Genomic DNA, 12,285 nt, shown 5'->3' with positions numbered 1-12,285 from the left:
AAACCAACCTAACTACTAACTAATATAATATACTATTATTATTATTATATATACTATATATATATAATAATAATATATATATACTATATATATAATAATATATATTATATATATATACTACTATATATATATACTACTATATATATATATATATATATATATATGAATATGTTTGTATATATGTTTATACATTTATAGATATGTGTACATACATATGAAGAATGGTATGTATTTATTATATACATACATACATACATACATACATATATATATATATATATATGTTTATACATTTAGAATATATGTATATACATATAAAGAATGATATGTAACATATATATATATATATATATATCATACACACGCACACACATATATATACATATGTACCTATATACATTCGTATAAATAAGTAAGTCTAGATAGAAATCTAAATCTAAATACAAATCTATTTATACAAAGATAAATATATAAATATGTATATATATAAATATGTATAAATCGAAATATTATAATTTATATATATATATATAAGAAAATAGAAATACCAAACACACGGACACATACACATATACATATATATACGTATATATATTCATATAAATAAGTATCTAAATCTAAATCTAATCTAAATCTAAATATAGAAATATATATATATATATGTATCTGCATATGGTTATATATATATATATATATATAAATAATAAATATCATACACACGCACATACTCACATATATATACATGTATATACGTATATATTTTATATAGATAAGTATATAAATCTAAATCTAAATCTAAATCTAAATTTTAATCTATATATATATACTCATTTTGTATGCAATGTACTTTTGTCTGTTTTCCTACATGTATGTATGTATGTATGTATGTATGTATATATGCATATATATTTATGTATGTATATATATATATAAATATATATATATATATATATATATATATTAGGTAATATAGATATGTATACATACACATATCATTTATTCATATATATGTAGTATATATATATATATATATATTATACATATATATGTATATGTATCTGTATTTATACATACATACATATATATATATATATACATATATATATATACATAAGTACAGATACATATACATATATATGTATATAAATATATATATATAATTAACAAAAAATAAACGATACCGCCGTAAGTTCCTCGATATCTGTATCTTGCACATACCTGATTGACTTCCTCCTCTCCTAGTAGTAATTGCTCGTTGTGTAAGTCACCAATTTCTGTAGTCAAGTGGCGCACATACTCATGACCCCAGTCCGCCAGTGACCCCTGCATACCCAATAATCTATAGTTCAAACAATCCTTTTCCTTCGATTCCGTAGCTGTCATGGCTAGCACTGACACAATGTCTGCAGTTAATTTCTTGTCATTCTCATCTGTGATCTTCTCGTGCGCCGCTTTAATCGCTGTGAAGTGTGGCTCTAAGAACTTCAAAGGCTTAGGGACAGAGGTCATGCCGGATGTTGCTGTTTGGATCGAATCTTTGAGCTTGTTCAAAGCTTCTTTGTACTGCTTGGCATCATCACCGTTTAATTTCTCCATGCACAATTCCAGGGTTTCTTTAAGGAGGCGATCTTCTTCATTGAGATCAGCCTCTTCAACCTTCTCCTTGCCCTTGGCCCCGTCTTTCTTATCGCTTACTACATCCTTATCTTTCTTCTCTGCCTCCGCAACACTCTTGTCAACACTTGTTCCCGTCATCATACCCTACTTTCCGAATCTACCTATATATGTGTATAGTTATGTCACAGTCACTATATAAATCACATATACTGTGTGATATGTACAACGCTAGCTAGTAGACCTATACTCTCCAAATATGTTCGTGTGTCAAAATTGATTTGTTATCTTTTTGTGTTTTCTTTTGTGTCGTCGTCGTCGTATACGAATTGTTGAGTTTGAAATGACAATTTCCTAATGCTATTTTTTTTTAAACACAGTTGTACCGCACTGCACTGCTGATAACAGGTTTTTTCTCGAAGTGTGTAGAGGTTTATTTTTTATATTAAACCCGGTTGATCAGCTTAGAAAAAAATGATCGTTTAGGGCAAAGGGGCCGTTAAAATGAATTTTAGAGACAACCATAAATATTTTTCGGACATCCTCGTAACCAGACATTGGGGATAAATAAATACTTGGCAGTCATACCAGAACGACACGTGAGTGACAGCCCCGCCAACCCGACTAATTGTCCACTACCGACCACGAATAAACTTTGGCCGAAATTTGGGTATGCACACGTTCACGCGATGTAATATTCGGAATAATTCTAAAATATTTCAATAACTTCACAAAATAGTCACCCAGACCGTGTAGCCGAGCCTTTCTCACACTCTACGTTCACCATGACTTCTAAGATAGTGAAGCCTGCACACCAGGAAGCTGATGACTTCGAGAAGTCCATCGCTGCGGTACGTATGCGTGACAGTGTAGACAAAGTTGAGTGAGAGAGAAACGATAGATATACATAGATAGCCATAAGCAATATCATGATTGAATGCCTATTGAATACCTGATATTCATCGAGCCCAAAATATGCTAGGCATACTATGACACGAAAAATTCGAATTCAGCAAATAAGTAGTAAGCTTAGGCATCCTAGGCAACATGATCAACAAACAACAACCATGGAACAATATATACAGGCATAGCAGTGCAAGGTGTCGGTGCAAGCAAGCACTTTTTTGTGTTTGTGTATAGTACGAAGATGCACAGTAGCATCTTCGTTATACATATGCAGTTATAAATTTCAGGCAGTCTGTCATCGTAGTTAGCATGCATTCAGTACTTTCGGGTAAAATACACGAACAAAATAGATGTCAATTTTTGTTCATGTGTACATGTATCTATGTATATATATGCATATATGTGTATGTGTACATAGCCACGTATGTATATACACATATAAATATGTACGTAGTGAGTGTATATAGGTACGTATGAATATATACATTTATGTTTTATATACAAACACATATGCATCTATATGTGCGAGTGTGCATTTAATTTTTTGTGTTGTATGCTGTGCCAATGTGCTGTATACGTATAATTGTGTAACCCTGTAAAAGCATATTGGACCGAGTGCAGGCTTGCGCATATTTGCGTGCCAGTTGAATGCTATATTTGCACGCACTCAAAGAATATGTAAATTCGGAGTGTTTGTTGACATTCAGTTGGACGGAAGTGAACGCGTTGTGATTGCGTCCCAGTATAGATTTCTGGAGTGACCGTTAACTGATAGTCATGAACTTCCTTTAAAATGTATACGTAGGCTCTAGTAGATCTTGAGGCTAATGTCCAGGAGCTAAAGGTCGATCTTCGTGAGGTATACATCACCTCCGCCAAGGAGGTTGATGTAGGTGCCGGAAAGAAGGCCATTGTTGTCTTCGTGCCCCCACCACTACTACAGGCCATGCACCGTGTCCAGGTTCGCGTTGTTCGCGAGCTAGAGAAGAAGTTCAGGTATGATAATGTTATTCATGTTGATTTTTTCGTAGTTCGTTTACGACCGTGACACATTGGATCGTGCAGCAGGTCCTGATGTACATTTATTGCTGATTAGTTTTGTCGGCAGGTATGTTTTACCTTTCACAAGAGTATGCAGTCCTTACTTTCCAATATTCGCAAGGACCAACATATATACGGAAATATCGATATACATACACACCCCTCTCATGCAGTGGCAAGCACGTCATTGTCTTGGCTCAGCGTCGTATTCTCAAGAAGGAGACGCGTAAGACACGTTGCACACAGCCTCGTCCCCGCTCGCGTACCCTTACACACGTACATGATGCCATTCTTGAGGATCTTGTCTACCCAACTGAGATCGTCGGCAAGCGCACCCGTGTAAAGACTGATGGCTCCAAGATTGTCAAAGTGTAAGTTTTGTGCACGATTGTGGTCAGCGTTAGTTTTCTCGCTACATAGTGAAGTTTATGGATTTCATGTACGTATTGCTGTTGTGTCGTTTGAGGTTAAGGTAGAAGAGACGGTGAACTGCGATAGTTCGTGTAGCATCGGAGCTGCATTAAGGTGGTTAAAGTGGAAAAGGTGATTGTGTTTCTGATTATAAGTTTAGTGTCCATGATCCAACAGAGATGGTATATGATGATGAATACGAGATAGCAGAACTTTACTGTTGATCAAAATTGTTCCTTCTGAGTCCATCAATGTTTTGTACCTCGTAATATAGTACATTGATATCTTTGTTGTTTATGTATGTGGTGTGTGTAGTATGCATCAAGTGGTGGCTGTACCCGTATTAAGTAACTCGGCGTGTAGAACTGTTTCACTGACACTGTTTCTCGTGCATCCAAATCGTATCGCAGACACCTTGACATGAAGGATCAGAAGGAGGTTGAGTACAAGCTGGATACTTTCTCGTCCGTGTATAAGCGCCTAACAGGAAAGGATGTTACTTTCGAGTTCAAGCCCTCCCCCTAATTTAGCACAGGGAGACTAATGGTAACCTTATAAACATCGAGTTCCAGATATGTACTCGGATTGCTTTTTTAATTTGCAATTCGATACGTTACCTTTGTTTCTATCGATCAATGTGGCATACTTGTAACGGGGTGTTTAATTTGTATTGTACGCCTCTGTTTGATAGTTAACCCCAACAAAATTTATGTAGTGACTTTGTGAATATCATCGGAATCTGATGCGATATATCCGATCGTGAGTTGTTTGTGTGATGTCCTACTCGCTGCTGACTGGTGCTATGTTTAAAAGGAGATGCGAGTTATGTGAATGATATGTTCCAAATGTGCTTTGTTTAGTAGTTGAGGTGCTTTCAGTCTTGATCCATGATATTTGCTTGAAGCTGGTTTTTGACAAGGATCGGGTGGTAATATTTGTGTATCCATCAACAGTTGGCGTTATGCTTCTAGTTTTCGAGAAGACCATATCGTTGTGAGTGCTGCGGGCTGCTTGACTGTATTATACCCCACGCCGCAGTAGTCTCTAACTCAGTAAGAACCAGTTGGTGTGAAGGGTCAGAGTGTTATTTACAGTTATAGCTCCAACACCTATATGGTGTACGAAATGGTTCTCGTGGGATATTTATTAGTGTGGGTAGTTACCGTGGTTGATTTTCTGACGTTTCAGATCGAAGTGTTGTGCGGTGTGTGATTGTTACGTGAACGGTAGAGCTAGTCGATGTTATCTGGCAGAATGCGATTTCAAACTATGGTTGTCGGCTGCATAAAACCTGCCTCAAATGTTAGGTGTAGGTTCAGTAATGGCTCTCCCAATCAGTGAGGAACCAAGTCTTTGGACATGTATGTTGTTCAAATTTTCCCGGTGGGATTGCGTGTCCTGATCATATTCGGTATGAAATCGGTTTTTAGATATCGCATTACCCGTGGAGGGGGAGCAGTAATGAAAGAAGCTATGTCGCGCAACTCAATGTACTGTTTGCTAGCAACAGTCAATCATAATACCTGCCGTTTGGTTAAATGGAAGTAAATGTACCGAATGGAAACGATGGAAGTATTGTATCACAGCGTGCTGGCCACTGTTTGATAGACTCTGGATTTTAGTATGTTTTGGAAGCAATAGGTTTCCTTTGGTTTATAATATGTTTGACATTGCGTTGATTATTTATGCTGTGTGCCGAATTTTTACTGTTAGAGTACAGAGAACATTCTCCCAACCCTGATTTAAACATCGGTCGTGATAGATTGTTTTAATAACATCATTCGAACGAAATAGTCGATGTATATAATATCTATTTGGGATTTACGTCACATGTTTAATTTAAATATTCGTTTCAGCACGATATTAAATACTTTGTTGAAATGCGGGGCTTGTTACACGAAACGACGGTGTATTTTATGAATGGTGGCTAGCTTTCTTATCCTTTCTGCACAAATAGCTTTAAACCCTACAGCCATTCCGACATCAAAATCACATTGCCTTGTATCGATTTCACTTTTTTATGTTAACTCTGTCGTGTGCCAAAGAAAATTTGCAAACTGCACAAAGAAACGCGGCCTAACAGTGTGTTGTCCAACTCTGTTACATAATGTTATGGGTAATTTTGTGAACCTAGTTAGCGAAATGTACCTAGGTGTTTTTGCAAACATATTGAGTGTCCACTACATATAGACAAAAACACATATCTCGTTTTTGTATGATGGTGGACAGTTTTTTGTGGCTTTTTTAATCAATTTTTGTGCTATAAATCCGTTGTACCGCCATCAACAACATATGTAGTTTGAAGTGCGGGCGGTATTTAGTGGTATACCGTGACTCTCAGCAATTACAAACCCATACAACCCATCGATGTGAAACTAAACGGATACCTTGTTGGAATAAAGTTTCGCACATACACAATCAACGGGTGATATGCCGTGACTCTCAGCAATTACAAAACTATATAACCCATCGATGTGAATACTGAACATGTGAAATTGAATGGATACCTTGTTGGAACAAAGCTTCGCACATACACATTCAACGGCTAGTACATAGTAGTATGCCGTGACTCTCAGCAATTGCAAAACCAATACTGAACATGTGAAACTAAATGAATACATTGCTGGAACAAAGCATTGCACATACACAATCAAAATTGTTGTATATGCTGTAGAAATCCTATCACTTGGTTTTCTATCTTTCAAAAGCTGTATGTTTTGTTAATAAACTTGGGATAAGTATCAGAATTACAGCTTCCACTGTAGCGGAGAGGAGATATCTACGATTTTGCACGGATCTCGACAAACAAACCTAATTTTACCGTCAACTTAAAACTGTACTGGAGACGAACGCGGGCTGAGAAGTACTCGCAGTGGTAAACATATCAGGTTTCGAATTTTCTGATTGCAGTACAGAATTAGCGGAATGTATATCGAAGAATGGGATTGTATTTGCGCTGAAGATAGGCTTTTTTTTGTATTATTCCGAAAAAAATAAGCTTGGAACCCTTTGACGTGATGTGTTCATTGTCGCATGTCGTACTCTCTATTTTGTTTACAACATTAAAGAGTTGACTGCCGCACGAAGTACTTACGAATCACGAACAGTTAGAGATGTGCTGTAATTTTGACTGTACAGTCAAGCACTGTTCTAAATTTTAATTGCCTGAAGGATCATATTCGAGTTGTAGACTCTTGACGCAGGGATCTTGTGTGGTTATTTCCGCTCGACTTGTAGGCTTACTTCTTGAGTTGCAGGATCACTATAACAGCTCTCACATAAATCATATTATCTGTGAAGATGCTTCTTTTCGATCAGTTGATACAAGGATGCTATAGGCTGTGCAGAAGGTAACAGAATTCGGCCGATGGTTCTGAGAAAAATTTTAGGGAGGAAATAGAAATAGGCGCACCTGATTTTCAAGTCATGTCGTCTCTCTCCAGTATATAGCCATGGTCGATTATATTTGCACGAGATTATGATTGTGGGCTTGATTTTATGTGGGGCATACGTTGGCACGCTAAATCTAAATGATGGTATCCAGATACGAAGAATGTAAATTGATAGTCCACACAGTCGCCCGTGAGGAGACCGTATATGCCACTATTGGCTTGATTCGAGAATTTATTTATACAAGACTTGAGTGAAACAGACCAATTTTCTTCACCATCGAGCATTTGACTTCACTCGTGAACGACCTGGTATAGATATCCCCAGGTACGACCTGGCTGTTGACGAAACCTCACTGAAAAAAAAGGGGAGAAGGGGGGGCTGTCACTGTAGCCAAACTCGTCCGCTTGATGTCCATATAAAGGGAAGTCCGACATAGCTAGTCTCGCTTAGTGACTCCCTGCTGACTGGCTTGCAATCGATAACATGGTTGAACCCGCCCGTTAAAGCAAGAGCCTCGGCTGATGCAGACAAGGACCGCAACTATGCAAAGCTAGGCCCGCAATCATATCACCAGATAGTGGAAAGCTGAAGTCACGACCACTAGAAACAGCGATGGCCCGACCCACTAAGACATTTTTTCAATACACTGTATGAGAGCGATTGATACTTTCATCTATACCGACTTACAGACTAGGTTCTGTCTTTCCCCTTTGTAATCTATCCACCAAGTTTGTACATTTCTCGACATAAAGTAAAAATGGCCTTGCTTGATGACAGTTAATTAAACGGTCGTGGGTTGTCCCGAACCATCTATAGCTCCCATAACTGTGACTCGCTCTCTGCTGATTCCAGTTCAGGGCCCAACCTCCGTATTTGGCTCAACTTCAATCAGCAAACGCTTACACAGCGGACAAGACTGGTTAATTCTCAGCCAGGCATCGACACATTTTCTATGGAAGTGATGATCGCAAGGCAGAGTTGATAGTCGGACGCCGTCGACATAGTCATTTAAACAGATACAGCAGCTTGCGTCGGCTTTATCATACATGCCGTACTTAAACTTTGTTCGAACTGTCTTTCTCTTGATGACCTGTGCAGACATATAGATTGCCACTATAGTTAGCAACACATAAGCTTGCTAACTAACATCAGTAGTAAAATGTAATGTACTCTCGGTCATTGAATATTCGTAAAATGTCGGTTTCAGTATATCTTTCTAGTAATGTCAATCGACAAGTGATATAACCGTTTTCAGCTTTCTCATGTATACCGATGGACAAGCCAAAAACATACCCCATCGGAAACTCCGTTGTTGTTCTTCATGAGTCGAATTGCTAGAAGCACAAAAGGTAAACAGAAGACCAGGGACAAACAGAGCATCTGATGGTTTGTGGGAGAAATTATGAAAATGGAAAGCATCAGTATCAGATTTTCTTGGACCATCGACAATCGAGAGTTTGAATTCAAAACAAATAAGTCCCGCAATATGAACATTCCAAAGTGTACCATAAATGCCAACACCAGCGATGTTACCCACATGCAGACTCCCAAATAAAAAGAGAGATGCTATAGACTACAGAAGAAAAATAATAATAATTGGGGCATCCCGCAAGTCAGTAGAACCAAACTGGAAGTGAAGTCACAGTCAAAAGAGCGCTCGTTTGCACAGCAGACTTACGAAAGGGATGAGCAAGTAGATGTACGAGAAGATGACCAAGCAGAGAGCAAGTATGTATACTGCCGAACCCTCACATCCCGGGCTATCAAACAGCCAATAATTTCCCACGATAAACCAAACCAGGAGGGTTACCTCAAGTACTGCATGGAACCTAAAACGAATGCACATAAGCAAACGTTAGACAATAATGCAATTGTACCGAAGAAAGACGTACTGACAAAACGTTATTTAGAAAAACTACCACTAGAGTTGATATCACCGACCAAGTGGCAAAAAGCGACTCGGTACCAACCATGTTAAACATAGATTGTTAAGCAGAAAGAAATGCAGATACGGAGATACTACAATCACAAATTTACATGTGCCGGCTCGATTGTTCTATAACGACGAGTCTATCTTAGTCCAGGTGCGATAAAAGATCTAATCATCGCAGAGTGATGGTTTTCCCGAGCGAATAAAAACAGCTGGCAACACCACATATCAACCGTAAAACCATTGAAGTACCTGCGTATTTGAATGTTATCGGGCCTCTTATACTTGGCAATCTTGAATACAATAGCAAATGCATTCCGGATACCTGTGATGCGATTGAACCAACATCCATGAGATGAAGGGCAATGAAACTGATATTCCATACAAATTCGTCACGTATACGATGGTTTCGACTATAAAACAAAATACGTTTATATGGTCCTCATCGCATCATCACCTACCAACGACAAGGCACCACACTTGCAATGGCGTGTCGCAGTCATTTCTGTCCCAGTGTAATGCTAATACGACTATGACAGCCACAATTTGAGCGGCCCACATCAGAATTTCCAGATATAGGAGGAACCTGGGCATAGCGGGATAACATTGTAGATAAATGAGCTTCCAAGATATAGAAAAATCATACAACAGCAAACATCAAGCCCTTTGATGGAGTATCCGAAGACGAAAGAGAAGTCAAGACATTCATGGTGTATATTCACGTATGCTTCCACAGAATAGCAGGTCGTGCACAGCCCAAAGAAATGCAACACACCACCCCACCAGGTATCAAGAGTGCAGAAGGATATAATTTGAACACGATTAATCAACAGCAGCACAACTCAGCCCACAGTCGCGCATATAAACAGTCTGCAACCGCATATATTAAGCAAAATTCAGCACAGCCTATACTCGATAAGAGAACCCGGCCAAGAACCTTACTTGACAAAATAACTTCTGCGCGCGTGCTCGACGGCATTGCTTCGGACTTGGGTGGCGGGGGTTTCCGCGCCTACACCTGTAGTCACCATAGTGCCTAGCGAAACGAACGAAGACGCACGTGTCAAGGGCTGGGTTGATGGCGCAGCCTGCGAAGAATTCAGCCATCAAATGTTCATAGAAGAACTCCTTAGGACTAGCGCATTGACAATTGCGTTGGGTGGACAAACAACATGCCGCAGACAGATTGATAACATGCGTTCCATATTTAGAATAAGTAGCGAGAGTATTTGGAAACATTGATCACCATACATACACGTGAGCGAATTCAAATGCATAGACACCACAAGCTATATACCACGAGGGCTCACCAGCAGATTGGCAAAACGACAATAGATGCCTCAAGTCCTGAGCTGATAGTACTCCTAACAAACGAACGCACATCATTTGATTCAAAGTCAACAGATATACCACAATACAATCAAACGTTCATATGAGCTGGAGTACAGCATGAAGATCGGTAATGTTGACATTTTCGATACGGAGACTCACTAAAGGTAAAACATAGCAAGTGACGGTGTAGCGATACACTGAATATAATAATAGAAGTCCAAACGAAACGTGAGAAATAGAAACCGACGTTTGAAATCCACTAAAACAATTGCTAGAAATAGTAACAATCCAACCTCCCATCGATATAAACAAGAAACTGCCTAAACAGAAAAGACATACGTGGGATGGACAACTAACGATAAGTAGTCAAGAGCTAAACAAAGCACATCACCATCACAGGCAACTACTCACGAACACACTGATATCTCATTCGTGTTGGCGATGTTGAGCCGCGTTAGACGATGAAACAAGGCTAAACAACGCTGGAGCCAATATTTTGACAAGCCATGCATTAATTGAAACGAAGAATCCGACAGCTGAAGAACAACGACTATACTTTGTATAATATAACTGCGACCAACGATTAAAAACATTTACAGCACGAGACACGTATCAATCGATATACAAGGCAGACGTGGAAACAGAAATTATGCGTTAACGCACTAATACTCCCAGTACAGAAGAAGCTTACACGCCCTACATAACTGAAGTCTCGATACAAACAAGCCACGGAATAACAAAGAATATGACTCCGACAGCACGCCCAAAATTGAAAACCATGTTTGGTGTGTACCAAAATTGCATCCAACGAAGAACGCACTATGTTACCAGACAACAATCAACAATACTACCGTAAACACACGACAATCAGGATCAGGCAACGATCGAACTACTGCAAGCAATATATATACAGTACAAAGATGAAAGCACTTCAGAGACAATATGAGGTGAGCAAACGTGCCATGTAACAGGCAATCGGGAATGAAAGATTTATTCTACATGGTCTCTACCGCACGGTTTGCGAATACTGAGTTCTTGTTGCTCATCAAAGACTGTATCAGAAACACACAGTCATAACAAACGTACATCACCACAATTTGTAGAAGGAATCTCGATCAAAAGGGGAATAGAACATGACAATGCAATATAAAACACACATGTACCACCAGACCTACCGGGCCAGTGGCCGTGCCGATGCTATTAGTGGTATCATTGTCATGGTCATCCGATACAGTCTGTGGTTGTGTATCAGATACACTGGCCGCTTGGGCAACGCTATCGTCCAGCGAAGCGTTATTATCTATATTTAACACACACGCAGTTATGTCATCGTCTATGTCATCGTTGTCTAGATGAGCAGGCCTGTCGGGTGAACAATCCTTCCCCTTCTGCGGGCTACTCGCCGACGAAGACGCCATCCCAAGATAGCGAAACCCCTACTTTATTGCGAACTAGTATGGGGATGTAATATTGGGTGTCCGCAATAAAGATATTGTGAGTCCAGATTTATGATAGTGGTAATAATGTGTAATAATGCGCACACATGTATATACACATACATATACATCTATATATATATACATGTATACATGTACATATACATATACATATACATATACATATACATATACATATACTATATATGTATTTATATGTAT

General features: G+C 38.7%; 3 protein-coding genes across 3 annotated transcripts in view; 1 reads left to right on the top strand and 2 right to left on the bottom strand.

Moving 5' to 3' along the window:
* SARC_04774 (26S proteasome non-ATPase regulatory subunit 2) overlaps positions 1 to 1,892 on the bottom strand; it is a 6,914-nt gene extending 5,022 nt beyond the window's left edge. Inside the window, exon 1 of the mRNA XM_014301379.1 lies at positions 1,219 to 1,892. Coding sequence (XP_014156854.1) covers positions 1,219 to 1,758 — 540 coding nt within the window. The 5' untranslated portion in view covers positions 1,759 to 1,892. The remainder of the gene's footprint in view (positions 1 to 1,218) is intronic.
* A 419-nt stretch (positions 1,893 to 2,311) lies between these two features.
* SARC_04773 (40S ribosomal protein S7) lies at positions 2,312 to 4,616 on the top strand. The gene is made up of 4 exons (XM_014301378.1): positions 2,312 to 2,465; positions 3,326 to 3,516; positions 3,735 to 3,932; positions 4,383 to 4,616. Exons 1-4 carry the CDS (start codon positions 2,400 to 2,402, stop codon positions 4,495 to 4,497), a joined length of 570 nt encoding a protein of 189 aa, XP_014156853.1. The 5' UTR covers positions 2,312 to 2,399; the 3' UTR covers positions 4,498 to 4,616.
* Positions 4,617 to 7,570: 2,954 nt separating this feature from the next.
* SARC_04772 (hypothetical protein) lies at positions 7,571 to 12,253 on the bottom strand. The gene is made up of 7 exons (XM_014301377.1): positions 11,803 to 12,253; positions 10,238 to 10,383; positions 9,757 to 9,881; positions 9,548 to 9,620; positions 9,044 to 9,194; positions 8,659 to 8,745; positions 7,571 to 8,455 (listed from the first exon to the last, which is right to left on the bottom strand). Exons 1-7 carry the CDS (start codon positions 12,043 to 12,045, stop codon positions 8,219 to 8,221), a joined length of 1,062 nt encoding a protein of 353 aa, XP_014156852.1. The 5' UTR covers positions 12,046 to 12,253; the 3' UTR covers positions 7,571 to 8,218.
* Between the last annotated feature and the right edge of the window lie 32 nt (positions 12,254 to 12,285).

Source organism: Sphaeroforma arctica, assembly GCF_001186125.1.
Source record: "Sphaeroforma arctica JP610 unplaced genomic scaffold supercont1.281, whole genome shotgun sequence".
Classification (NCBI taxonomy): domain Eukaryota; class Ichthyosporea; order Ichthyophonida; genus Sphaeroforma; species Sphaeroforma arctica.
Note: the sequence above shows the minus strand (reverse complement) of the source record. Positions and strands in the feature narration are given on the sequence as shown.

Excerpts from the sequence above, each read along its gene's own strand:
- SARC_04773 (XM_014301378.1), top strand. The coding sequence starts at position 2,400 with ATGACTTCTAAGATAGTGAAGCCTGCACACCAGGAAGCTGATGACTTC. Across the intron at positions 3,517-3,734 it reads GAGCTAGAGAAGAAGTTCAG|TGGCAAGCACGTCATTGTCT; the intron begins GTATGATAATGT and ends CCTCTCATGCAG. Across the intron at positions 3,933-4,382 it reads GGCTCCAAGATTGTCAAAGT|ACACCTTGACATGAAGGATC; the intron begins GTAAGTTTTGTG and ends ATCGTATCGCAG.
- SARC_04772 (XM_014301377.1), bottom strand. The coding sequence starts at position 12,045 with ATGGCGTCTTCGTCGGCGAGTAGCCCGCAGAAGGGGAAGGATTGTTCA. Across the intron at positions 9,621-9,756 it reads AGTGTGGTGCCTTGTCGTTG|GTATCCGGAATGCATTTGCT; the intron begins GTAGGTGATGAT and ends ATCGCATCACAG. Across the intron at positions 9,195-9,547 it reads GATAACATTCAAATACGCAG|GTTCCATGCAGTACTTGAGG; the intron begins GTACTTCAATGG and ends CATTCGTTTTAG.